The following is a 27936-nucleotide window of genomic DNA, read 5'->3' as shown; positions in this document are numbered from 1 at the left end:
GTTAAGAATGGAGGTGAAGACCAGCTAGGAAGCTATTATAGTGATCCAGTCTGGAGATGAGAAAGGACCAAACCTAAACTAAGGCAGTAAATATGGACAAAACATATTAGGAGGTAGGCCAGGCACAGTGGCTCACACCTGTAATCCCAGCACTTTGGGAGGCCGAGGTGGGCGGATCACCTGAGGTCAGGTGTTCGAGACCAGCCTGGCCAACATGGTGAAACCCCATCTCTACTAAAAATTTAAAAATTCGCCAGGTGTGGTAGTGGGTGCCTATAATCCCAGCTACTTGGGAGGCTCAGGCAGGAGAATCTCTTGAACTCGAGAGGCAGAGGATGCAGTGAGCTGATACTGCACCATTGTACTGGGCGACAAGAGCAAAACTCCGTCTCAAAAAAAACAATTTATTAGGAGGTAGACTCAACAGTAGTGACTGATTAGATTATGGTAGAGAAGAGTTGAGGGCAGATCTGAGGTGTGTGGCTTAGGTAACAGCATAGATAATAATTCTAATAATAGATCAGCCGGGCGTGGTGGCTCACACCTGTAATCCCAGCACTTTGGGAGGCCGAGGCAGTCGGATCACCTGAGGTCAGGAGCTCGAGACCAGCCTGGCCAACATGGTGAAACCTGGTCTCTAATAAAAATACAAAAATTAGCCGGGCGTAGTGGTGGGCGCCTGTAATCCCAGCTACTCGGGAGGCTGAGGCAGGAGAATCGCTTGAACCCAGGAGGCAGAGGTTGCAGTGAGCTGAGGTCACGCTATTGCACTCCAGCCTGGGGGACAAGAGCGAGACTTTGTCTCAATAATAATAATAGTAATTTGAATAATAGATCTAGAGAGTCAAAGAGGAATCAGTAGGGAGAAATGTATTTTATTTTGGATATGTTTCAAAGGGCTTTTGTCATATTCAGGTGGTCATGTCCAGTATGTGGAAAGTAAATGTAAAAGCTTAAAACAGGTTGGGGAGGAAGAAATAGATTTGAGAGTCATGTGTATAGTGGAGTTCAAGCCACCATAATGGGTGAGATTGCCAGTGGGAGTAGGTAGAGTTGGGGAGAAAGGGCCAAGGACAAAGTCCAGGTTAAATGTCTGCAGAAAGGGAGGCAGGCTGCCTTGTGCAATCATTTCTACCACCCCAAAAATGCTAATAAAAATTCTTTTTTTTTGAGACGGAGTCTCACCCTGATGTCCCAGGCTGAAGTGCAATCACTCAATCTCGGTCTACTGCAACCTCCGCCTCCCAGGTTCAAGCGATTCTCCTGCTTCAGCCTCCCAAGTAGCTGGGATTACAGGCGCCCACCACCACGCCCAGTTAATTTTTTATTTTTTTTAGTAGAGATGGGGGTTTCACCATGTTGGCCAGGCTGGTCTCGAACTCCTGACCCCGTGATCCACCCACCTCGGCCTCCCAAAGTGCTGAGATTACAGGTGTGAGCCACTGCGCCCAGCCTAAAAATTCTTATTTAGTATACATGTAAAAGAACAGGGCCGTTTTAGAGCTTCTCTAATATATAGGTCTCAAGAAAGAGTCAGTCTGGCTCACTAGACAAAAATCTATTTTTAATTGTATAAAATTATACATATAAAATACATAGAATGTACTAAGAAGATGAGTAAAATCTTTGACACCAGAATTTGACAGATCAGGAAACAATTTTTCTCAAGTTATTTGGGATCTTACTGGTTGGTATTTGAGAAACATAATAAATCCAGGAGGTACGAGGACAATTCTTCCCACAACTCACACCCCTTAACCCATACTTCTTCCCAGAGAAGGGAGCACAGGAGAAACAGGAGTGTTGATGAGTGCCAGCTTATAAATATCAATACAAACAGACACACCTGGTATGTCTAGCTGTTTTTGCCTTTACTCCAACCCAACGTGTTTCATGGAATACAAAGATGGGGCTTCTACCCCAGCTCTCTTCTGATTAGTAAGAAAAAAAAAAAAATGATAGGGCCTGGAGAATTCAAGGAAGCCCGTTTCAAGCACTAATAAAATTGTAGCTGGATTCCTTACCTCTTATCCAACATGATTTCAAAAGCAAGAAAGTTGCCTTTCATCTTGCCCCTACCAAATCCAAAAAAGCAAATTATGGCCTATTTCCTAATCTATTTATTCTTATTGTTGTTGTTACATTTGAACTTTCTGTTTGGAACCTCATCTATTTCTAAAAGGAAAGTCTGTATAACTGTCAAGTGCAAAGTCCAATTGCAGGAATACTAAATGTCCCAAGCTCACTTTAGAAAGTACATGGGACAATAATATAGTATAAAAGAGATCACAGAAACAAGGGGGAAATATATATTAGAGACCTCCAAAAAAATTATCTGAAAGGAGAATACTTTAGCTGCTGTACTACCAGTTATTTCTCTCTTATGTCACCCAGGAAAGAGGTGGGGGAGAATGGTGTTAAAAATACAAATAGTTTGGGAGGCCGAAGCGGGTGGATCACGAGGTCAGGAGATCGAGACCATCCTGGCTAACACAGTGAAACCCCGTCTCTACTAAAAATACAAAAAATTAGCTGGGCGTGGTGGCAGGCGCCTGTAGTCCCAGCTACTCGGGAGGCTGAGACAGGAGAATGGCGTGAACCTGGGAGGCGGAAGTTGCAGTGAGCCAAGATCACACCACTGCACTCCAGCCTGGGCAACAGAGTGAGACTCCGTCTCAAAAAACACCACCACCACCCACAAATAGGCCAGGCGCAGTGGCTCACGCCTGTAATCCCAGCACTTTGGGAGGCTGAGGCGGGTAGATTACCTGATGTCAGGAGTTCACGAACAGCCTGGCCAACATGGTGAAACCCCGTCTCTACTAAGAATACAGAAATTAGCCAGGCGTGGTGGCGTGTGCCTGTAATCCCAGCTACTGGGGAGGTTGAGGCAAGAGAATCGCTTGAACCCTGGAGGCAGAGGTTGCAGTGAGTCGAGATCGCCCCATTGCACTCCAGCCTGGGCAACAGTGTGAGACTCCATCTCCAAAAACCAAAAAAAACCACACACACACAAATAACTGCAGTCTCCCAAGGTGTCATTTAGGAAGTGCTAAAAACTAAAGTCTCATTTAATTTTCCTGATCAACTCATGTTCTAATAATTAATGTGGAAGAAGAGAAAAGAAAGAGAAAACAAATGAGAATCTAAGGTAGTAAACAGCAGCAACTTAGCGGGAATAAGGGGAACATGGTTCTCACTAACCAGATAGGACTGATAATGCTTCCAGAAAATAAAATATTGGGTGAAAGGAAATATGGAAATATGTTTTACCTTCTACTAATAGCTGCAGGCAGGAAGTTCTAAACGCAGGGTTTAACGAAGCTGGGTGAGCAGGGGACATGTGCAGAGGGAATAGTGAAAGATAATCAGTTTCAACCATAACCCCCATCTACTGTAGAGTATATCCAGAAATCTAGACTACTAGTATGGTATACATATGCCCTAGAAGCAACTTAGGTAGTAAAGTCCCATGAATTGTTTGTAATTTAACTTGTCCCTGGGCAGTTTCTTAGGAGTGGCTTCAGAAGCAAGATCTCTACTTCTTTCAGAATAATAAGGTAGGGAAGGAAGCCTCAAAACAAAGTGGAAATTTGGAGGCAGAGAAGGAATAAGGTAGTGGTGGGCAGGAAAGGGATAGCAAGCAGGTTCAGCTCAAGAACTAAAGGCAAAATCTTCATACTCATACCCTGTTTGAGTCCAAGAAGAAGCAGGAATGAGAGTAAGAGTGGGGCATATACTCCTTATTCAAGCTACTGATATTTGAAAAGAAGGAGACATGAACACTTGAGTTAATCTTTTAGTGCTACTGAAATGACTACACAGTTAATCTGAAAGTTTAAGAGCTAACAAAGCTTCAAAGACAACGTGCTCTTTCTTGTAAAGTGGACTGAAGATGTTTCAAATAAAACTACATCCAAAAACTGGAAGTAAGAAAAGGGATCTCTTAGCAAATAGGAATCTAGGTGTAGAATCTATACACATATATATATATATTTTTTAAGTATAAAATTGAGAAAGTATGTACAAAAAATCATTCTAAATCTTAGAAAGGAGACATACAAAAAAGGCTGTGGAAAGGCTGGGGAGTATGTGGGTGGATGCCTAGCAGTTGGAAGAATGCATATTGCCCAACTGCCCAGCAGCCAGCACGAGAATATCTTTCTTCTCCTTGTGGAAGCGCAGCTCCTTGCCTGCCAGTCGGGCTTCATCCAGCTCCCGCTCAGTAGAGGCCAGCTCTCTAGACAGTGCCCCTGGCACACTCTGCTCCCGGCTCACCCAGTCCAAGGCCATTTGGTGGCGAATATCATCATCCAGAGCCCGGTGCGAGTAATGAGCCAACACCTCCTAGTAGGGGAGGGGAATGTGAACAGCATTGAGAAGGTAAAGGTTCATATCATACCACACTGACCCAACTGGGACTAAGAACTCAGTTTTAGAGACCTAACTGAGGTCAGCACCTAAATCCTTCAAGGAGATTCTTAAAGGAAACTTCCTGGTAGGGGAAGCAAGATAGACAAAAGAATCACAGCTAATATTTAAATAGGAAAGATTACAGGGATGAAGAGGGTACTTAGGTAAGGCTTTCAATATTCACAACCATAGGTCACAATAGACCTTATTCCTAACATAGTAACCACCTCAAAAGAGTCCGCTGACAGATTGTGCTCCCCTCATTCACCCCCACTCATAAAATCTCTTACCTGCCGAGAGCATTGTCGTTCCCTCATGGCCTTAAGGCTGCCATTCCAGTGTAGCAGTTGAAAAACTGTCATTAGCTCCTGGCGGAAGAATAGGAAGTACCGGGACAGTGATTTTATATTGGGAGGTTACATCAGAATTACATGGGAAACCTTTTACAAAATGGATTTGTAGAAGCAACTTTCATCACTAACTCTGATAGGTCTTTGGGAAAGGAAAATATTTATTTATTTACTTATCTATTTGAGACAGAGTCTTGCTCTGTCACCCAGGCTGGAGTGTAATGGCGCAATCTCAGCTCACTGCAACCTCTGCTTCCTGGGTTCAAGCAATTCTCATGCCTCAGCCTCCCAAGTAGCTGGGATTACAGGCATGTGCCATTATACCCAGCTAATTTTTGTATTTTTAGTAGAAACGGGGCTTTGCCATGTTGGCCAGGCTGGTCTCAAACTCCCGGCCTCAAGTGATCCACCTGCCTCAGCCTCCCAAAGTACTGGGAATACAGGCATGAGCCACCACGCCTGGCCAGGAAGGTATTTATTTTTGAAAAACAGTGTAACAATCTTCTTTCCTTTCCAGTATCAGTGAGTTAGGAATTAGTAGGAACCATTATATATTATAGGAGCAGGCTGACCCATGTTATTAGAGCCAGGGAAGTACATGGGAAAGTACCTGGAACTCCAACATTGATTTGCCCTTGTTGGATTCCAGCATGAATCGGAAGGCACCAATCCCTGTATTTGGGTTGTCAGCTTCCTCCCTGTTGCCCTGGTAGTAGAGGAACAGAAAAGACAAATAGATTTTCAACCAGGATTATCATCTCAAGCAGCACTGTCCAGTAGAAATATAATGCAAGCCACATATTTAATTTAAAATTTCCTCTCTGCCACATTAAAGTAAAAATAAAGAGGTAAGTCCAGGTGCAGTGGCTCATGCCTGTAATCCCAGCACTGTGAGAGGCCAAGATGGGTAGATCACTTGAGGTCAGGAGTTTGAGACCAGCCTGGCCAACATGGTGAAACCCTGTCTCTACTAAAAATACAAAAATTAGCCGGGCGTGGTAGTGGGTGACTGTAAATCCCAGCTACTCAGGAGGCTGAGGCAGGAGAACCTCACTTGAACCTAGGAGGTGGAGATTGCAGAGATCGGGCCACTGCACTCCAGCCTGGACAACAGAGTAAGACTCTGTCTCAAAAAAAAAAAAAAGTAAAATTAATTTTAATAATATATCTTATTTAACCCAATATGTTCAAAATAATACTTTTCAACTGTAGTCAGTATAAACATTATTAATAAAATATTTTACATTCTTGTACTGAGTTTCTGAAATGTGGTATAAGTGTGGGAAATTCTGGGTAGCAGTGTGGTCTCCTGGGCACTGACCTATTGTGTGTTCTATTGGTTATGTAACCCTGCAGGGTTAGAATTAAGACACGCTGTCCTGCATTCAAGCCCAGTATGTATAAAAACCACTACAGCACGGAAGTTAAGAGCATGGACTGGAACTCCTACAAATAGTGTGGCCTTGGTAAAGCCATTTAACCTCTCTGTTCTGCAGTTTCCTCTTCTGTAAGATGGGAATAATCATAGACCTACCTTAAATGATTGTTTTGAGAATTACAATTTTAAATTAAAAATAAAAATTTAATTTTTTTTTTCTTTCAGACGGAGTCTCACTCTGTTGCTCTGTCACCCAGGATGGAGTGCAGTGGTGCAATCTCGGCTCACTGCAACCTCTGCCTACTGGGTTCAAGTGATTCTCCTGCCTCAGCCTGCAGAGTAGCTAGGACTATAGGCATGCGCCACCACACCCGGCTGATTTTTATATTTTTAGTAGAGACGGGGTTTCACCATGTTGGCCAGGCTGGTCTTGAACTCTTGACCTCGGGTGATCCACCAGCCTCCACCTCCCAAAGTTCTGGGATTACAGGCGCGAGTCACCATGCCCGGCCCCGCATTTACACTGTATTAGGTATTATAAGTACTCTACAGATGATTTAGAGCATTCATTTGGGAGGATGTGCATAGGTTATATGCAAATACTATACTTTTTTTTTTTTTTTGAGACTGTGTCTCATTCTGTGTGTCACCCTGGCTGGAGTACAATGGATGGTCACTGCAGCCTCAACCTCCCCGGGATCAAGTGATCCTCTTGCCTCAGCCTCCCAAGTAGCTGGGATCACAGTCAAGTGCCTCCATACCCAGCTAATTATTTTATTATTTTTTTGTAGAGATGGAGTCTCCTTATGTTGCCCAGGCTGTACTCTGCTATTTTATATGAAGGACTTGAGCATCCTTGGGTTTAGGTGTCCTCGAGAGATCCTGGAACCAATCCCACATAGATCCCAAAGGAAGACTATAGAACCATACTTTTTTTTTTTTTTTTTTGAGATGAAGTCTCACTCTGTTGCCAAGGCTGGAGTGCAGTGGTGCAATCTCAGTTCACTGCAACCTCTGCCTCCTGGGTTCAAGCGATTTTCCTACCTCAGCCTCCTAAGTAGCTGGGACTACAGGTGTGTACCACCATGCCTGGCTAATTTTTGTATTTTTTAGTAGAGATGGGGTTTTGCCACGTTGGCCAGTCTGGTCTTGAACTCCTGACCTCAGGTGATCTGCTCACCTCAGCCTTCCAAAGTGCTGGGATTACAGGCATGAGCCACAATGCCCAGCTAGGAACCATAATTGCTTTCTTTTTTTTTTTTTTTTTTTTTTTTTGAGACAGGGTCTCACTTTGTCACCCAGGCTGGAGTACAGTAGTACAATCTTGGCTCACTGCAGCCTTGACCTCCTCACTCAAGTGATATTCCTGCCTCAGACCCCCAAGTAGCTGGGACTACAGGCGCGTGCCCCCATACCCAGGTAACTGTGTTTTTTGTAGAGATGGAGTTTCACCATGTTGCCCAGGCTGGTCTCCAACTCCTGAGCTCAAGTGATCTGCCTGCCTCAGCCCCGCAAAGTACTAGGATTACAGGTGTGAGCCACCACACCTGGCCTAGAACCATAATTTCAATAACAGTGAATTTAGTTATTTATTTGTTGAGACAAAATTTTGCTTTTGTCACCCAAGCTGGAGTGCAATAGCACAATCTCGGCTCACTTCAACCTCTGCCTCCTGGTTCAAGTGATTCTCCTGCCTCGGCCTCCCAAATAGCTGGGATTACAGGTGCCCGCCACATCCAGCTAATTTTTATATTTTTAGTAGAGGTGGCGTTTCACTGTGTTGGCCAGGCTGGTCTTGAACTCCTGACCTCAGGCAATCCGCTCGCCTCAGCCTCCCAAAGTGCTGGGATTACAGGCATGAGCCACTGCGCCTGGCCAACAATGAATTTAGAGCCTATGATCATATAAATACTGCACATCCCACTTTCTATAATCCACAGTTTCTTTCTTTTTTTTTTTTCCTTTTCTTTTCTTTTTTTTTTTTTTTTTTTTTGAGACAGAATCTCACTTTGTTGCCCAGGATGGAGTGCAATGGAATGATCTCACTGCACCTCCATCTCCCAGGTTTAAGCGAGTCTCATCCTTCAGCCTCCTGAGTAGCTGGCATTACAGGCGTGTGCCATAATACCCAGCTAATTTTTGCATTTTTTTCTTTTTTCTTTTTTTTTGAGACAGAGTCTCGCTCTGTCACCAGGCTGGAGTGCAATGGTGCGATCTCGGCTCACTACAACCTCTGCCTTCCGGGTTCAAGTGATTTTCCTTCCTCAGCCTCCTGAGCAGCTGGGACTACAGGCGCACCCGGCTACCACCACACCTGGCTAATTTTTTGCTTGTTTGTTTTTTTTGTTTGGTTTTTTTTTTTTTTTTTTTTTTTTTGAGACAGAGTCTCGCTCTGTCGCCCAGGCTGGAGTGCAGTGGCGCAATCTCGGCTCACTGCAAGCTCCGCCTCCCGGGTTCACGCCATTCTCCTGCCTCAGCCTCCTGAGTAGCTGGGACTACAGGCGCCCGCCACCGCGCCCGGCTAATTTTTTTTGTATTTTTAGTAGAAACGGGGTTTCACCGTGGTCTCGATCTCCTGACCTTGTGATCCGCCCGCCTCGGCCTCCCAAAGTGCTGGGATTACAGGCGTGAGCCACCGCGCCCGGCCGCTTGTTTGTTTTTAAGTAGAGACGGGGTTTTACCATGTCAGCCCGATGGTCTCAATCTCTTGACCTCGTGATCTGCCCACCTCAGCCTCCCAAAGTGCTGGGATTACAGGCATGAGCCACCCTGCCCAGCCAATTTTTCTATTTTTAGTAGAAAGGGGGTTTTGCCATGTTGGCCAGGCTGGTCTCAAACTCCTGACTTCAAGTGATCTGCTGTCATCTGCCCCACAATGTGCTGGGATTACAAGCGTGAGCCATTGTGCCTGGCCCTGTTTTCTTTTACAATACCATTAGGTGACCTAAAAATAGCAAGTGTACTTTCCAAAAAATTTTAGCTGGGGTCTTCTTTTTTTATTTGGTTTGGATTAATATAAAAATGTTTTCATTCCCTGCAGATGCTGTTGACTGGGGCAAAGAATAATGGGAGAAAAACAGCTGGGTCCTAAAAAACAGAGGGAAACCAACTTTCAATAAAGTGTTCAACAACTAATCCACAAAGCAGATAACTGAACTAATTTAGTATATGTAATTACATCTTTTTTATTTTATTTTTATTTTTATTTTTTTGAGACGGAATCTTGCTCTGTCACCCAGGCTGGAGTGCAATGGCATGATCTCAGCTCACTGCAATCTCCGCCTCCCAGGTTCAAGCTTTTCTCCTGCCTCAGGCTCCCAAGTAGCTGGGATTACAGGCGCCCACCACTGCGCCCAGCTAACTTTTGTATTTTTAGTAGAGATGAGGTTTCGCTATTTTAGCCAGGCTGGTTTTGACCTCCTAACCTCAGGTGATCTGCCTGCCTCAGCCTCCCAAAGTGCTGGGATTACAGGCATGAGCCACTGCACCCGGCCTGTAATTACATCTTAATTAAATGCAAATAGAACAGATACTTGGTCTGAGTATCAGTGAATTTGTGGAGAGGAAGGAAGATAGCAGTGTTAATTTCTAAGATGTAACTAAATTAAGTCAACTCGGGTTCTAATCTTGGCGTGACCACTTACGAGCTATATCATGTTGACACTTCACTTCTGTGTTTTTAGTCTCCTCATCTGTAAAATAGGAGTAATAATAGTACTTATACCTCCTAGGATTGTTGTGATGATCTAGTGAGGTAAAATACATATAAATCCCCTAGGACAGTCCCTGCCACAAGGTAATACTCAATTAGGATTAATTATGGTGATTCTTATCATCATCATTTGAAAGAACAGTTGTAAATAAAGAGAGTAAATAAATTATCCTCCTTGTTCCTAAAATAGATAAAAAGACATTTTATTATAAAAGGGTTATTTATCAATAAGATGAAGTAATGGAGGCAGGAGAAAAGTGACAATAAAAAACAGTCTTATAAAAAAAGAACAGCAGGCCGGGCGCGGTGGCTCACGCCTGTAATCCCAGCACTTTGGGAGGCCGAGGCGGGCGGATCACAAGGTCAGGAGATCGAGACCACGGTGAAACCCCGTTTCTACTAACAATACAAAAAATTAGCTGGGCACGGTGGCGGGCGCCTGTAGTCCCAGCTACTCAGGAGGCTGAGGCAGGAGAATGGCGTGAACCCGGGAGGCGGAGCTTGCAGTGAGCCGAGATTGCGCCACTGCACTCCAGCCTGGGCGACAGAGCAAAACTCTGTCTCAAAAAAAAAAAAAAAAAAAAGAACAGCAGAAACTAAGGTCTTAACCCAAATTAGCAAAAGCAAAATTCAAGCTCAATTTTCATTTTGGAATAGCTCTACAATTCCATAAATATGCAATTAAAGGTTTCTAAATACCAAAGAGATAAAATGAAAGAGACAAAACAACCAAAAACACATAAACACAGATATAGAATTAGAGACTGAGATATGTGGAACACATGACACAATAGACTGACAGAGAATAAATCAAAAGAACAGAGAAGTGGACCAGAAAGAAAACAGGAATTCATGCTCTGTTTCACAGTAATTTATGAATTCCCAAGCAGCCGGTTCTCCCATCTCCCACTCTCCTTCCAGCTCCATATAACTTACATTGAAAGATGCCAGGGCCTCAGAGACACTCTTCTCGATGAACTCATCAGTGATTCTTCGGGAAGGATGTTCATTAAACACAGAATTCATTAGCGCAATCTTTGCAGCACTCCTCCGGGCCTCAGCTTTTGTGGGGCAAAACTAGGCAGGGGAGAATGAGTGAGAATATGTGTATTTGTGCATATGAGAGAGAGGAAGGAACAGTGGGAGGGAAACACTTCAGATAGAAAACACTTGGACACTCTTTGGATAAATCAGTTGTGTTCAACACACTCTCCAAGGTTTTTATGGTAAAGTGGTCGGGATGTTTGGAAACGTAATTTTGATTCAACATCCTGAAGTCATTAAGGTACTGGAGAGTGCTGTAGCTCATACCAAACTGAATGCAGAATGAGGAAGGCTGCTTAAGTCAGCATATAATCACTGGACATGAAAAATACCCCTGTTAAAACTGTCGACAGAATTAATTACTCAAAAGTCAGATTCTGGCCAGCTTAATAGAAATCTGTATCTTGTTCTGTGGACAGGCAAGGTTTTTTGGATTCCTCTAGATTAGAACCGAAGCTGTGTCTAGGCTGCTTCTACAGAGAAGGCCACTGGTCTCTATCAGAAGCACCCATCTTGGAATTTTGGACTTCATTTTTAGCTGTGAACAGGCATTTTCTCAATGTAGTGAGCCAAAGGAGCTATCCCTGAGAAGGGTTTGAGTCTGAGGAAGGAATTTGTAGACTTCTTTTCTTCCCCCCAGTGGAAACAAAGAGAAGAGGAGTAATTACGGGAAGGAAAGCTGACTTAAGAAGGAAAAAAATAAAAATTAATTCATGTTTTTATATTGTATCCAACATAGGTATCACAGAACAAGTCTGATCTGCAGAAGTCTCAAAATTATTCAATTTCAGATCTCTAGCCACCATAGTATTCCTTTATAATTCATCTTTATTGGCTATCTCAAAGGCCTCTTTGCCCTATGTCATTTATGAGTAATTAGAGGAAAGGAAGAAAATGATGTTGCAGTTTTTAAAAGTAGACCAAGGCTGGGCTTGGTGGCTCACATTTGTAATCCCAGCACTTTGGGAGTCCAAGGCAGGAGGATGGTTTGAGCCCAGGAATTCAAGACTAACCTGGGCAACATAGCAAGACCCCTGTCTCTACCAAAAAAAAAAAAATTAGCCAGGCATGGTGACACGTGCCTGTAGTCCCAGCTATTTAGGAGGCTGAGGCAGAAGGATCACTTGAGCCAGGAGTTCCAGGCTGCAATGAGTTATGATCACACCATTATACTCCAGCCTGGGTGACAGAGTGGGACTCTGTTTCTAAAAGAAAACTTAAAATAAAAAGTAGAACAGAGGTTGGGCATGGTGGCTCATGCCTGTAATCCCAGCACTTTGGGAGGCCAAGGCGGGAGGATCACTTGAGGCCAGGAGTTTGAGACCAGCCTGGCCAACATAGTGAAAGGCTGTCTCTACAAAAAATTTAAAAATGAGCTGGGCATGGTTGTGGTGCACACCTGTGGTCCCAGCTAATCAAGAGGTTGAGGTGGAAGGATCACTTGAGCCCAGGAGTCAAGGCTGCAGTGAGCTATGATTGTGCCACTACACTCCAGCCTGGGCAACAGAGCACAACTCTGTCTTAAAAAACAATAATGGGTGCGGTGGCTCACGCCTGTAATCCCAGCACTTTGGGACGCTGAGGTGGGCGGATTACGAGGTCAGGAGTTCAAGACCAGCCTGGCCAAGATGGTGAAACCCCGTCTCTACTAAAAATACAAAAAAAAAAAAAAAATTAGCTGGGCATGGTGGCAGGTGCCTGTAATCTCAGCTACTTGGGAGGCTGAGGCAGAGAATTGCTTGAACCCAGGAGGCGGAGGTTGCAGTGAGCCGAGACCACGCCACTGCACTCCAGCCTGGGCGACAGAGTGAGACTGTCTCAAAAAAAAAAAAAACAATAAATAAGTAGACCAGGATGTGTTTAGTACTTAAACATCCCTACTATCAATAATTCCTAATTTCTATTAACTGACAGGCTCTCTGAGACAGCATATGAAGTTTGGTAAATAAGTCTGAAGTCTTCCCAATGCTTCAATTTGTCTGTTTCTATTTGTCTATTACTAGCCTGCTGGCCTGCTCTATAGTGCTGTTGCTTAAAAAGTCATCTGTGAAGAAAACCAGTGGGAGAAATTTCACCTGCCAAAGTGGATAAAGAGGTATAAACTCAAACCCATCTTGAATTTGAGCAGTTGTGGATTATGCCCTTGCTCAGTATATCAGACTACCAACACCCAGCCCATGTTCTGATCTAGCTTCAGTTATTGCACCCTGCCCCTGGCTGGGTGACTCACACCTGTAATCCCAGCACTTTGGGAGGCTGAGATGAAAGGATTGCTTGAACTCAGGAGTTTGCGACCAGCCTGGGAAACATGGCAAAACTCCATTTCTACCAAAAATACAAAAACTAGCCAGGCATGGTGGCACATGCCTGCGGTCCCAGCTATTCGGGAGGCTGAGGTAGGAGGATCACTTGAGCCCACGAAGTCAAGGCTGCAGTGAGCCATGATTGTGCCACTGTACTTCAGTCTGGGTGACAGAGAGAGGCCCTGTCTCAAGAAAAAAAAAAAAAAAAAAGCTGGGCAAGGTGGCTCATACCTGTAATCCCAGCACTTTGGGAGGCTGAGGCAGGCAGATCACCTGAGGTCAGGAGTTCAAGATCAGCCTGGCCAACATGGTGAAATAATACAAAAATACAAAAATTAGCTGGGCGTGGTGGCAGGCGTCTATAATCCCAGCTACTCGGGAGGTGGAGGCAGGGAGAATTGCTTGAACCTGGGAGGTGGAGGTTACAGTGAGCCGAGATCACGCCACTGCACTCCAGCCCAGGTGACACAGCAAGACTCCGTCTCAAAAAAAAAAGTTTAGGCTAAAAGGCCAAGAAAGATAATTCTACCCTTTCCAAAAATAACAGAAATATAATTACTACAATGTTTCAGTTATGGGCATCCATCATAAAATGTTCAAGTCATTCAACAATGTAATGAGGTGGGAAGAAGGAGGAAAGATCAGCCAGGCCCGGTGGCTCACGCCTGTAATTCCAGCACTTTGGGAGGCCGAGGTGGACAGATTGCTTGAGGTCAGGAGTTCGAGACCAGCCTGGCCAACATGGTGAAACCCCGCCTCTACTAAAAATACAAAAAAGTAGTTGGGCGTGGTGGCAGGTGCCTGTACTCCCAGCTACTTGGGAGGCTGAGGCAGGGAGAATCACCTGAACCCGGGAGGCAGAGGTTGCAGTGAGCTGAGATCGGGCTGTTGTACTCCAGCCTGGGCAACAGAGCGAGACTCTATCTCCAAAAAAAAAAAGAAGAAGGAAAGATCTTATTCTCTTAGAAGTGAAAGCATAGGCTGGGCGCGGTAGCTCACACCTGTAATCCCAGCACTTTGGGAGGCCAAGGTGGGCGGATCATGAGGTCAGGAGATTGAGACCATCCTGGCTAACATGGTGAAACCCTGTCTCTACTAAAAATACAAAAAAAAAAAAAGAAAAAAGAAAAAAATTAGCCAGGCCTGGTGGCACGCACCTGTAGTCCTAGCTACTGGGGAGGCTGAGGCAGGAGAATCACTTGAACCCAGGAGGTGGAGGTTGCAGTGAGCCAGGATCATACCACTGCACTCCAGCCTGGGCAACAGGGTGAGACTCCATCTCAAAAAAACAAGTGGAAGCACAAACATTCATCATCTTGGGTATATATTTATTTCTCTGAAATGACTGAAGTTCTTTTCACTGCAACCTCCGGCTCCCAAGTTCAAGCAATTCTCCTGCCTCAGCCTCCTAAGTAGCTGGGATTACAGGCATGCGCCATCACGCCCAGCTAATTTTTGCATTTTTAGTAGGGACGGGGTTTCACCATGTTGGTCAGGCCGGTCTCAAACTCCTGACCCCGCGATCTGCCCGCCTCGGCCTCCCAAAGTGCTGGGATTACAGGTGTGAGCCATCGCACCAGGCCTGAAATGACTGCAGTTCTAAGGGAAAAAATTTCATCACCTGATGTGAAATGAAGTTTCCTTAGGACTGCTTTGTTTGAGGCATAAACTAAGCTGCAACGGCACTCATTCATGCAACAGACATATTTGCCTACTATCTGGTAGGCACTAAGATAGGTGGTAGGGATTTAACAAGAAGATAGACACAATCTTTGCCTCTATGGAACATAGTCCACTAGGAGAGACAATTATGATATGTTGTAATAAGTGATATGATAGGAGAAGTTCAAGGTGCTATGCAGACACACAGCAGGGCTTTTAACCTTGTCTAAGGGTTATACAAACCATATGGAAAGCAGAACAAAGGTATTTATTATTTTCTCTAAATTCCATTTCAGAGTTTTAAACTGACATTTCAGAAGGCTGCCTCCCTGTCTGCAATGTAAAAAATCCATCTTTGATAAGAATATTCATACTAGTCCATAATTTCTCACTACCTCATAATGGCAACCATTCTTTTCATCATCATAGGTATTTCACATAATTGTAGAATGTTAGTAGTAGAAAAGACTTCAGAAATCATCTAACCTATCTCCTTCATGTTATAGATGGGAAAAGTGAGGCCCAGAGATTTGCCCCATTGATATTCAGAGGAATGTGAATTTAGATCTCCTAACTCTTAGATGAGTACTGTTCCCACCATACACAGTCCCTCCGATTTGACCTCTTAGAGAACTCCAACATTGCTTTCTTTAGTAATTGCCTATGAAAAAGTACTGGAGAGAAGGAATATTGTTCTATATCCTCAACAAGAGATGGAAAATAGTTGGAATGCAATAACTGAAGCCAGATTGGAACATGGGTTGGATGATGGTAGTCGGATATACTGAGCAAGGGGATATTCATAACTGCTCAAATTCAAAATGGGTTTGAGTTCTTGAAAGGAAAGCATGATACTGAGGTTCTATTATGGTCAAATTGGCCTCAGATGCTTGCCAGAATAATTTTCCCAGAATTGCTTTAGGTCCTCAAATATATGATTTTAGGCAGTTTAATGGCCAAAGTGATGGAGAAAGCCGTTACTAACATCTAAGCATTTACCTTTGCTACTGCCACCTCACAACTCTTACCTGGAAACTCCCAAAGCAACTTCCCCCAGGCAGCGTGACATAGCAGACATAAGGAGGGCTGTTGGAGGGAACCATCTCATAAACCACTAGAGCCCCATTCTTTAAGTCAGCACCACGGGACTGCTTCATCTGCCAGAATTCCTGAAGTGCCTCCACCACATTCACTATAAAAGAGAAATAGTTAAGTTCAGCAATGAGAACACCTCCAAGTGGTGCTATACTTCAATACAGTATCTGTAACCTGTACCTACATTAAGAGTCAGCCCCTTAGCTCCCTACCTATTGCCTTTTAAAAGCATTTAAATTAATAAACCTAGACTGTGATTAATTTGCCTAGAAAGACCAGCGTATGCCTGCCCTCCTCCACCACTTTTCTGGTTCACATTTTATTTTATTTAAATTTTTTTTTCACTCCCACCTCCAATCTGAATAGTTCACATTTTAACTTAGTCCTAGAATAACTTAAATATTGGAGGCAGAGTTCCCAATGTCAGCAGACCATTATCACTGCCTGATGAAATACAAGTAGATTACTCCACAATTGTTAGCTGGCCCAGGATGATAATAACCACCACAATAAGTGCTAACATGTATTGAACACATTGTATGTCAGGCATTTCTGTAACTGCTTTACGTGTTTAATCACAGCAACTTTATGAAGCAGATATTTTCACTATCCATATTTTACAGATGAGGGAAATGAGGTATAGAGAGGTTAAATAACTTGCCCAAGGTTATGCCAGGAGAAAGTAGCAGTTTGAGTATTCAAACTCAAGCAGTCTTGGTTCCAATGAGTATTCTTTTATGCAATACTGCTGGCTCAAGGAAATATAGCCCTAATAACCATTCTCGAGCCTGTGCTTCTAGTAAGCACATCCATTGCTAGATTCCTTTCCCAACCCAGAATACTATGTATATACTATGGGTGTGAGAAGCCAGGGCATGGAGGTGGGAGAGAACTCTTTTGAGGCTTTACCTGGGTATAAATGATTTTTGGAGGAACTATATGGTGAGATGCAAAGCAACGAAATGGGAAGCAATTGGAGGACTTTAAAAAGAAGCACTCCTCCATGGGCCGGTCTCTTATGCTCCTTCATATCTTGCTAGGTATGGCAAGATTGCAAAACCCTGACTGCTCTTTACTTGGGCTACTTTTCAGGACTGTGCTTGCAGCAAGAAATATTGAGGGATGAGGTACTATCTTCACTCAGATAAAGAACATGCTTGCTTCTGCTTGTTGTAAAATGGCAAGTTCCCCAAGCTGCAGGTTCTGTAAGTGTTCCTCTGTTGTGAAGCAACCCATGGCCTATGCAAGTATCTACCTGAGTCCTCTGCATTGGACTTGGGAGGAGGCAAGGAAAACTAATATAAACATGATGCTCATGCTACTTGCTGTGCTATGAATAATAAATTCCTTTGTCTCTAATCTCAAAGTCTCTTGACTTCTGCCAGCATCCATGAAACAGTAAATGGCTAATTTATTAGTTGTAAGTAGGCTAAAATCAAACTCCAGACCTGACATTGTATTCTAGAACACTTCCTCTCATCCCCTACGTTTTCCTTATGTAGCCTACAGTGTAAAGAGGGAAAGAGATATTAACCAGATCTCTAACAAATGTAAAATTGCACCTGTGATCAAGTTCTATAAAGGAGTGATAGATGTCGGAGTATCTGACCTAGTTAAGAAGGTCAAAGAAAGCTACCCTGAGGAGGCAATATCTAAGTTCAGGTATGACTAGGAATTCACTAGGCAAGAGGAGAGAGGACAGTGTTCTGAGTATAAAGAACAGCATGTTCAAAGGCTCGTGACAGCAGGGAACATGATGAATAAAGGGAATTAAGACCATGTGGCTATGGAAGAGTGAGTGAGGGGAAGTGTAATGCAAGATGAGGATGCAAGAGAAGGCAGGGATCAGACCAAGTAGGGCCTTTTAGGCCATGTTAGAGTATTGGCTTTATCCTAAAGCAATAGGAAGCAATGGGAGGACTTTAAAAAGAAGGAGGGATTCTTTTGAACTCAGCTCCAAGGAAAAATAATTAATTAAAAAAAAAAAAAGGGCCGGGCGCGGTGGCTCACGCCTGTAATCCCAGCACTTTGGGAGGCCGAGGCGGGCGGATCACAAGGTCAGGAGATCGAGACCACGGTGAAACCCCGTCTCTACTAAAAATACAAAAAATTAGCCGGGCGCGGTTGTGGGCGCCTGTAGTCCCAGCTACTCGGGAGGCTGAGGCAGGAGAATGGCGTGAACCCGGGAGGCGGAGCTTGCAGTGAGCCGAGATCGCGCCACTGCACTCCAGCCTGGGCTGGGCGACAGAGCGAGACTCCGTCTCAAAAAAAAAAAAAAAAAGAGGGATGAGATCAGTTCGCTTTTAGAAAGGATCACATTGACTCTAGGGTTCCAAACATTTCAAATAGTTTTTGCTAAAGCCTCATAATAAAAAATTATCACAGGTGCTCTCCAATATCTTGCAACATATTGACCACTCTCCTTTTTTTTTTTTTTTTTTGAGACAGGATCTCACTCTGTTGCCCAGGCTGGAGTGCAGTGGAGCAATCTCAGCTCACTGCAACCTCCACCTCCCAGGCCCAAGCAATCCTCCAACCTTAGCCTCCGAGTAGCTGGGACCACAGGTGTATGTCACCACACCTGGCTAATTTTTGTAATTTTTGTAGAAACAGGGTTTCACTGTATTGCCAAGGCTGGTCTCAAACTCCTGAGCTCAAGCGGCCTCCTAAAGAGCTCCTCCTCCACCTCAGCCTCCCAAAGTGCTGGGATTACAGGCGTGAGCCACCACGCCTGGCCTCTCCTCTCCTACTCTTAATCGCAACAAAGGCTCATTCGTTCTTTCATATTTCCTTAGTTCAGATCTGCCAAGAAGACACCAAGATGGGATAGGCAATTCCAAGAGACTTATTGGGGAGGAAGTAGGAGAAGACAGGGAGAGCCTTCTGAGCACAGCAAAGATCTGATGACCGTGGAAGAGAGGCAAAGAAGGAGGTCTAGATATGATAGTTTCAGACTGTAGTACAGTTGTTGTTGTCGTTGTTGTTGTTTTGTTTTTTTTTTTAGACAGAGCCTCACTCTGTCGGCCAGGCTGGAGTGCAGTGATACAATCTCGGCTCACTGCAAGCTCTGCTTCCCGGGTTCACGCCATTCTCCTGCCTCAGTCTCCCAAGTAGCTGGGACTACAGGCACCCGCCACCACACCCGGCTAATTTTTTGTATTTTTAGTAGAGACGGGGTTTCACCGTGTTAGCCAGGATGGTCTCAACCTCCTGACCTCGTGACCTCGTGATCCACCCGCCTCGGCCTCCCAAAGTGCTGGGATTACAGGCATGAGTCACCGCACCCGGCTATAGTACAGTTTTAAGAAAGATTTGGCTAAGCCAGTGAGAAGTCCTCATCGCAAAAGAATCCCGTATCTCACCAGAATCTGCCTGTGTTAATACCCTTGATGTGCTCGGTCATTGGTTGGGAGCAGCCTACAGGAAGCGTGGTCCCTTCAAATGTGGTTATAGATGCAAATGTGCAACTTTGGGGTGCAAATGTGATTATGGATGACCCAGGGTGGGCAGTGGCTGAGGCTGTTAGTTATGCTCCCTGCAGCAGGCAATCTGAACTGCACATTTTCATGGCTGTCATACACACATTAGCTAAAGTTTGAGCATTTAATAGGTACATGGCATTATTCTAAGCACTGGGCATGAAAAGAATAACACACAGTTCCTGCAAGCAAAGAATTTATTTTATATTTGAGTTGGAGTCTCACTCTGTTGCCCAGGCTGGAGTGCAGTGGTGCGATCTCGGCTCACTGCAACCTCTACCTCCCAGGTTCCAGCAATTCTTCTGTCTCAGCCTCTTGAGTAGCTGGGATTACAGGCACATGCCGCCATGCCTGGCTAATTTTCGTATTTTTTAGTAGAGACAGGGTTTCACCATATTGGTCAGGCTGGTCTCAAACTCCTGACCTTAGGTGATACACCTGCCTCAGCCTCCCAAAGTGCCGGGATTACAGGCGTGAGCCACCGCGCCCAGCAAGCGAGGAATTTAAAATCAGTGGCCAATAATAAATTGTCTCGCCTGCTCTGTGACTGAAACAAACACCCATGTACTAGCCTGAGTTTGAGAAGCAGCATAAACTCTTTTTAATAACCTACATTTAACTGACTTTTAAGAATGCTCATTCTTCTATTAAAAGACAGCATGAGGGCACATCATTAGGACCTCCTGAGGCTCTGTCATGGGCAAAAAAAATTAAAATTAAAATTAAAAATTAAAAAAAGATCCAGCATGAAAAGAAAACTCTCTTTCCCTCCATTGGTTTTGGCAGGGCTCTTCAAAGGTCAATACTGACCAGAAAGCTCAGCCATCTTTGTTCTCTCCATGAGATCTTTTCAGCTCCAGTTCCCTCTTTGAGACAGTTTAGCACAATGCACTGGGTGACAGCTCTCCTGACATGCACACAACAGGGAGAATACTGGAATAAAGAGGAAGAGGAGGAGACCACCATAATTGGGAAGGTCCTATTAAAAAGCATATGTTCAGTCTCTATCCAGTTAAACATTTCTTCGCACAGACCAGAGAACCATTTTTTTTTTTTTTTTTTTTTTTTTTGAGACGGAGTCTCGCTGTGTCTCCCAGGCTGGAGTGCAGTGGCGTGATCTCGGCTCACTGCAAGCTCCGCCTCCCGGGTTCACGCCATTCTCCCGCCTCAGCCTCCCAAGTAGCTGAGACTACAGGCGCCCGCCACCTCGCCCGGCTAATTTTTTGTATTTTTAGTAGAGACGGGGTTTCACCATGTTAGCCAGGATAGTCTCGATCTCCTGACCTCGTGATCCACCCGCCTCGGCCTCCCAAAGTGCTGGGATTACAGGCTTGAGCCACCGCGCCCGGCCCAGAGAACCATTTTTTAATGATTACTCAAAGCCAAGGGGCATGGGGAGTCTTGATTTTAGAAATGTGAGTATGAAATGATAATTGGGCAAAGTGGTCAAGAAAAAAGCAACTAATTGTGATCCGCATTTGAAAATGCTTCTAGACTTATTCATGTTTAGAACTGGAAGGAACTTTAGAGATCATCTAGTCCAACACTGGCTAAGAAAGAACAGAAGACTTGTTAGAGGTCACACGGCTATGGCAGAGTTGGGACATAAATCTAGATTTCCGGGGGCCAATATTCTTTCCAATTTGGGAATCTTAACTCAGGCTCCAAGGTCCAGTCCATAGCTGAGCTTCATGGAGGTTCACAAGCTTCCTAAAGTAAAATTATGTGTGTGTCTGTGTGCATATGAGTATCTGTGCATGTGTATGTGTGGAGCACTCACATTTTTTATCATATTTTCAGTGAGGAACCATGGATATAATGGTTTACATAAAGACGGCTAAAGAACAGTAAGGTGGGAGGGTAGGAATAACAGATATACACCTCTGACAATTGTTTTCTCAAAGTCCCTCACAAGAAAGACCAAGATAGGAATATTTCAGTGCTTATACCCTGCTGTTGAATAACAAAAAAGAGAATAATTTAGTTTTTGCCTTTAGGAGATAAAATATACGAACGTCTAATTGGACAGGATGGGAATGAGAGGTAGTGATCATTTTCAGCCAAAATAAAAACTTTTTTGTTGTTGTTGTTTTTGTTTTTGAGACAAAGTCTTGCTCTGTCGCCCAGGCTAAAGTGCAGTAGCATGATCGTGGCTCACAGCAACCTCCACCTCCAAAGTTCAAGCAATTCTCCTGGCTCAGCCTCCCAAGTAGCTGGGATTACAGGTACACGCCACCACACCCAGCTAATTTTTGTATTTTTAGTAGAGACGGGGTTTTGCCATGTTGGCCAGGCTGGTCTTGAACTCCTGACTTCAGATGATCCTCCCACCTCGGCCTCCCAAAGTGCTGGGATTACAGTGTGAGCTACTGCACCTAACCTAAAACATTTTTTTTTTTGAGGCAAAGTCTCACTCTATCACTGAGGCTAGAATTCAGTGGCACAATCACACCTCACTGCAGCCTTGACTTCCTAGGTTCAAGTGATCCTCCCACCTCAGCTCCCTGAGTGGCTGGGACTACAAGATGCATGCCACCATGCCTGGATAATTTTTAAAAATTTTTGTAGAGATAGTATCTCACTATGTTGCCCAGGCTGGTCTCAAACTCTAAGGTTCAAGCAATCCTCCTGAGTTGGCCTCAAAATGTTGGGATTACAGGCATGAGCCATTGTGCCTGGCCAGGATAAAAATATTAAAACAATATATGAAACTACAGTAAAAATTTTATATCATAAGGATAAATACAACCTTGCCAGGAAGGTAATTAACAAAAATAAAAGAAAAAATAATAATAAATACAACTTTGTGGTGGGGAAGCAGGAATAAAGAGATAATGAAATTAAGAGGTGAGTAAAAAGAGTCTCCTTGATCATATAGGATGGCGAGAATAGACTGACCCTATTCACATTATTATGGAAGATAGGGAAGGTGGTTAACAATATTTCATCTGTTTCTTATTTCAATGTTTAGAAGGTACATCTGCCCCTAAATAGCCTACAGTGCACAGTCTCTTTAGAAGGAGAGACTGCAAAGTAACAGTGACTTTGGGAGGGGACTCTGGTAGACTGAATGATGCCACCTTCCAAAATGTCCATTTCCTAATCCTTGGAACCTGTGAATGTCACTTTATCTGGCAAAGACTTTGCAGATGGGTTTAAATGATTTGAGATGGGGAAATTACCTAGATTGTATAGGTGGGCCCTAAGTGCATTCACAAGTGTCCTTATAAGAGGGAGGCAGGATGGGCACATTGACTCATGCCTATAATTCCAGCACTTTGGGAGGCCAAAGCAGGATGATCACTTGAGGCCAGGAGTTCAAGACCAGCCTGGGCAACATCGTGGGATCTTGTTTCTACAAAAAATTTTTTTAAATCAGCCAGTTGTGGTGACATGCACCTGTAGTCCTAGCAACTTGGGAGGCTGAGGCAGGTGGGAGGATCACTGGAGCCCAGCAGTTCCAGGCTGCAGTGAGCTATGATTGCACCACTGCAGTCCAGCCTAGGCAACACAGCGAGATCCCATCTCTTTAAAAAAAAAAAAAAAAAAAAAAAAAGGAGGCATATTTGACGAAGAGGAGGAGTCACAGAGGTAGAGATTATAGTGATACAGCAATAAACCAAGTAATAAACCAATATCAGCAGCCACCAGAAGCTGGAAGAGGCAAAGAATGAATTCTCCCCTAGAGCTTTTGGAGGGAACACGACCCTGCCAACACCTTGATTTTGGCCCAGTAATACTGATTTTGGACTTCTGGCCTCCAGAACTATGAGAGAACAAATTTCTGTTGGTTTAAGCCACTAAAGTTGTGATAATTTGTTACAGCAGCCACAGGAAACTAATATAGGGACTAATCCAGCATTTCTAAAAATTGGAAATATTTGGCCCAACCCATTTAACTCCAGTCTTACAGAAAAGAAGCTGTCTGTGATTCTGAGGAAAAGGAACAACTAAATAGAAAACACTACACAAGATTCATTTGTTCAACTTAGTGAAATAGCAGGGCAAAATCTCCAATCATGCAGCCATATTGTAACATAAAAGGATAGCAACACTTCCAAAACAACAGGTTTGAAGAGGGAAATGTAGCAGTTACAGAGCAAGGCAAGTGAGTTACTCGATCCTGCCTGTTTAAAGATTGCCAGATGTCAAACATGAGAAAGAGACTATATGCCATAGAAAAAAGGGGGCAAAGGAAATGGCAATGCAGAACAATACGTATCATTTGCAGTTTCCAAAGCATTTCCAAATGCACAATAATAGCAACCACACTAAGTACCACGTGCTACATGCTTTATATTCGTTGTCTCAGTTAATCCACACAAAACTATCAGGATAAGTATTATAATACCCATTTTACAAAAAGTAAGCAAGTTAAGGAACAGGCCAGAAGTGGCAGAACCAGGATTTAGAAACAATGTTTGGCTCCAAAGTCAACCCTCTTTGTATTGGGCTGGCCTGCTTTATTACACCATTAATCTTTATACATGCTCTGTAGTATGAACTGTGAGCTCCATCAAGATAGGGACTAAATATCTGCCTTGTCCACCACTGCATCTGGTGATCAATAAATATTTGTTAAATGAATGAAGAGAACAGATGAGGCATAGAGAGATTAAGCAACTTCTCCAAGATCATACGGCCAACTTTTTAACAGGGCTAGGTCCTCTGATTACAAATCCCATGCACTACAAACTTATCAAGATCCTACAGAATACTGAGCTATGTGTGTATCTTGGGTAAGTGGGTGAGGGAGGCAGATAAAGGACAGGAAAGTTTTTAAAAATACATACATACATACATACATACTGATATTCCACATGAGTGAAGGTAGATCTAAAGACTGGCTGGAAAAGGTGAATTTGGAGCATTCAGGAAGAAGATGAAGGATGTTAATTGAAGATGATGCGGTAAAGCATTGCTGGATGAGGGAATGAATTGTCTAGGCAGAGGCTAAAGTAAATTGTATTCAGGGGAATACATCCATTCCCCCAAATACCATGCCATCAGTCACAAGGGTATGTGAGTACATGCCAGTGGCAGCTTTGTCTAAGAATTGAAGCAGAATAAGTGATTCCATGTGGTAAAGGACTTCTGAGCCAAATGGGCAGAGATTCTGCTTGCCTGAAGCTGAACTATCTGCCAGATTCTCCTAAAGTACTGGCTGGACATCCAGACTGGAAATGAGAAACTCAAGAATAATGAGAAAGACTGCGATGGGAGGTGGGGAGATAGGAAAGAAAATCACCACAGAGTCTGAAGCCTGACTAATTGCCCTTTGTCAGCACAATCCCCTTGTTCCCTCATCCTTGCTAAGGAAATGAAAGTTTTTATAGGATGCCCAGTTTAGGAGCCAAAGCAGAGGCTCTCCAGGTAACACAGACAAGAAAAAGGGTGTACTCCTCTACAATTTTAATAAATGCCTATAAGTTTCCAAGAGGAAGGCTTCAGATTTAGTGTGACCACTCTAGGCTACTCCTGTGCCCAGAGGCAAAGACCTTCCCTTGATCTTGACTTAGAGACTTGAAGCAGCAGGATAGTAGCTAATAGCAGTTCCATCACATAGCCTTGTTAAATCTTGGGATTACATTGGGAAAATAATATGTCCTTATGAGTTTCGGATTCATCCATTTGTATCCCCAGCACCTAGCAGAGTTCCTGTCTTATAACAGGAGTTCAAATTGTATGAAGAACAAAGGGAAATTGAAGATAAATGAATCATAGGCACATATAGCAAAATGGCTCTAAAAATCTCTTTTCACAGGAATTTTTGGGTTTACATTATCAGGATTTAAGAGTGGGAAAAAGTGAAGCATGTTCTACTTGAGGAACTATGAACCAACACATTTGAGATAATAATCATTTTTAGGTTACATGTCATTTGCAATGTCTCAGTTAATCCATATTGTAATCCTTGAAGAAACTGAAGCTCAGTGAGATTAAGTCCCTTTCCCAAAGATTTGGCTGGTAAGTGACAAAGATCTCCAAACCCTGTGTGTGCTCTTTTCACTAAACTTTCTTAAAAAAAGAAAATCTACAGAAAAGCCCTGTAACTTTTCTCTGCATTATTGTTAAACCAGAAAGTTAAAAATATAGTCACTTCCAGGTCAAGCAGGACCTGGCCAAGGAGACAGAAGGGATGTGTTGTAAATTCCAGGCTTAAATTCTGTATTCCACACCCTTCACTATATATTCCTTATTACTTACACTATAAATCTGGAACTCAAATTCAGATAGGAAACTACACTAGTTAAACAAAAACAACAAAGAAAACCCTCACATCCCTCTTTAAAGAAATTAGACATCTTTAAGACGAAGTTTTCTAACTGAAATAGAGTTTCTAACCTGGCTCATTTCCACAGAATTTAACATTGAAAGAGCCAAGGCCTGGGATTTATCCTCAGTTCCTGGGCAAGGGCCAGGAAAACAGAGCCAGACAGAAAGGCTGGAGCTGTGAGTCTCCATACTAAACAAGATACCAAAGTAAGGTGCTAAGCCATAGGAAGCTGGTGTGAGCTCAGTGGTACAGGTCCGGATTTAAATGCACAATTACTATAAGTGACTTGTGAAGGCACTACCTAGTTCCCCAGTAAATCTGAAGTTGCACTGAAATTTCAGAGTGAAGGTAAGTAAAGAATTTAAAAGTCAAGGTTAAGGAGCTGGAGCAAATTAACAGGGGAGTCCAGAATTGCAGAGATCACAGAGGAAAGATTGAGAGGGTGTGGATGAGAAATTGGATCTGAAATAAAAGACAGGATCTCACACAATGGGGACTGGTTCTCAAAGGCAGAGAGATGTTAAGGTATTAAGCTGGAGGAGGAATTCCATTTCTAAAGGAGAAAAGCTTAGGAAGAAAAGAGGATTGTATCTGAAAAAGGGTCCCTGGAGAATATATTAATAACTCAGTAAAGGGAAGGAGAGGTAGGAGGCTTAAACGTGTGTATGAGTGTGTGCGTCTGTGCGTATGCGTAGCCCAGAAGGAAACTCCCCAAAAGGAAATGCAAGTGAGGGCTCCACGCCAGGAAAAGCGATCCGGAGGACTGTGGGAGCAAGGCTCCCTTTCAGAGGGTGTCGCACAGGAGGCCAGACCCGCAGACTCACCTCGGCCATAGCCCTGCGTGTGCTTGGCGAAGCTCCTCACTACGGCCTCCACGGCCTCTCGCAGCACTGCCGGGCTGCCGGCGGCGCCGGGGGGCAGGGGCAGTCCTGGGGCCCCAGACATGAGCAGCGGCGGCGGGGGCGGTGCGGGAGGCGGCGGGGCAGGCGGGGGGCCCGCAGGGGGTGTGGCGGCTGCAGCCGCAGCCCCAGTCACTCCGGGCCGCAGTGCTCGGAGAGTGCCCCTCCCGCTGGTGCCCACACCAGGCTGCAGCCGCTGCGCTCGCATCGTCTCCATCCCGGCCGCCAATGGAGTAGCGCCCCGGAGCCTGCCAGCCTGCCGAGCTAACGGTCCCAACCACCCCAGTCAGCTAGCGCCTGGGGACTGAGGGCGGCGCCAGGGCCGAACCTTCAGTCAAGTGGGGGCGGGGACGAGCTAGGTCCCATGCCAATCACCAGTGATGGGGCGGGAGCTAGAGGGCTACTACTCCGCCATAGGCAAATTGTTGAGGAGGGTGGAGATTCTGAGAACCAATTGCAAAGAGAAAAAGCGCATCCTCTGAAAGGCAGACGCGTAGCTTGGGCGCGTCTTTGGGAGTCCTGTGGCAAGCACTAGAAAGCGGGCCAGAATCCTGGGGCGGGGCTTGAAGAAAAAAATGGGCCTAGATGCAAGACTGGGGAGAATTGCAGACAGAGTAGAGATCATTTTGTCCTACCATTTCATTTTACAGATTGTAGGTGAGGAAATTGTGGCTCAGAGAAGTAATTTGACTTGTCCAACATCACATGCAATTGGTGGTGGAGCTAAGGCAAGAAAGATACTGACATTTAATGAACATAAACTATGCAATGTACTGTAATGCATGTCTTCTTTACAATCACAATCACTAGATTTTATTATTTTAGGGATAAGGAAACAGATGCTGAGGGAGGCTAGATAAATTGCCCAAAATTAAATAGCTAAGAGATGGCAAAGTGGAATTCAGAGTTTAAGCATAGGTGTTCTGATTCCCAATATTTTTTATCTTTTTACTATGCCACATTGTTGGGTAAATTTCTGATTTCACTTATTCTAAGTAGGGGAAGGGAATAAGAGAGAGTGGGATGGGCAAGTCTTTTTGCCTTCCATTAGAGTGAGAAAGAGTTAGGATACATGCAGAAAATTAGAAAACTGAGAAGTCCAGTTGGGGGAATTAAGAAAATTACCCTTGTTGGTATAACATGTCAGACTTGGTTCCTCTGATTACTTTGCACACACACACACACTTGCACACATGCACACACACACACTCTACATACCCTTTATCATGTGGTCACTGGGCCATTTTTACTTAGGTGAGATTATATTAACTGCTTCCCACCATCTCTCCTACAGTGGCTCAGAAATCAAAGATGGGGAAATAGA

The 27936-nt window shown here is 44.1% G+C and overlaps 2 protein-coding genes across 2 annotated transcripts in view; both read right to left on the bottom strand.

Annotated features, from left to right (window-relative positions):
* Window positions 1–27936, bottom strand: part of LOC708768 (NBPF member 20) — an 853661-nt gene that overhangs the window by 485257 nt on the left and 340468 nt on the right.
* LIX1L (limb and CNS expressed 1 like) lies at window positions 1544–26918 on the bottom strand. The gene is made up of 6 exons (XM_015150113.3): window positions 26538–26918; window positions 15891–16054; window positions 10790–10930; window positions 5374–5469; window positions 4704–4781; window positions 1544–4347 (listed from the first exon to the last, which is right to left on the bottom strand). Exons 1-6 carry the CDS (start codon window positions 26827–26829, stop codon window positions 4105–4107), a joined length of 1014 nt encoding a protein of 337 aa, XP_015005599.2. The 5' UTR covers window positions 26830–26918; the 3' UTR covers window positions 1544–4104.

The sequence above is a fragment of the Macaca mulatta genome, chromosome 1 (assembly GCF_049350105.2).
Source record: "Macaca mulatta isolate MMU2019108-1 chromosome 1, T2T-MMU8v2.0, whole genome shotgun sequence".
Taxonomy (NCBI): domain Eukaryota; kingdom Metazoa; phylum Chordata; class Mammalia; order Primates; family Cercopithecidae; genus Macaca; species Macaca mulatta.
The sequence above is the reverse complement of the archived record's forward strand: the minus strand, read 5'-3'. Positions and strand labels throughout refer to the sequence as shown.

Excerpts from the sequence above, each read along its gene's own strand:
- LIX1L (XM_015150113.3), bottom strand. The coding sequence starts at position 26,829 with ATGGAGACGATGCGAGCGCAGCGGCTGCAGCCTGGTGTGGGCACCAGC. Across the intron at positions 5,470-10,789 it reads AGGCCCTGGCATCTTTCAAT|GGCAACAGGGAGGAAGCTGA; the intron begins GTAAGTTATATG and ends CTCTACTACCAG. Across the intron at positions 4,348-4,703 it reads AACGACAATGCTCTCGGCAG|GAGGTGTTGGCTCATTACTC; the intron begins GTAAGAGATTTT and ends CTCCCCTACTAG.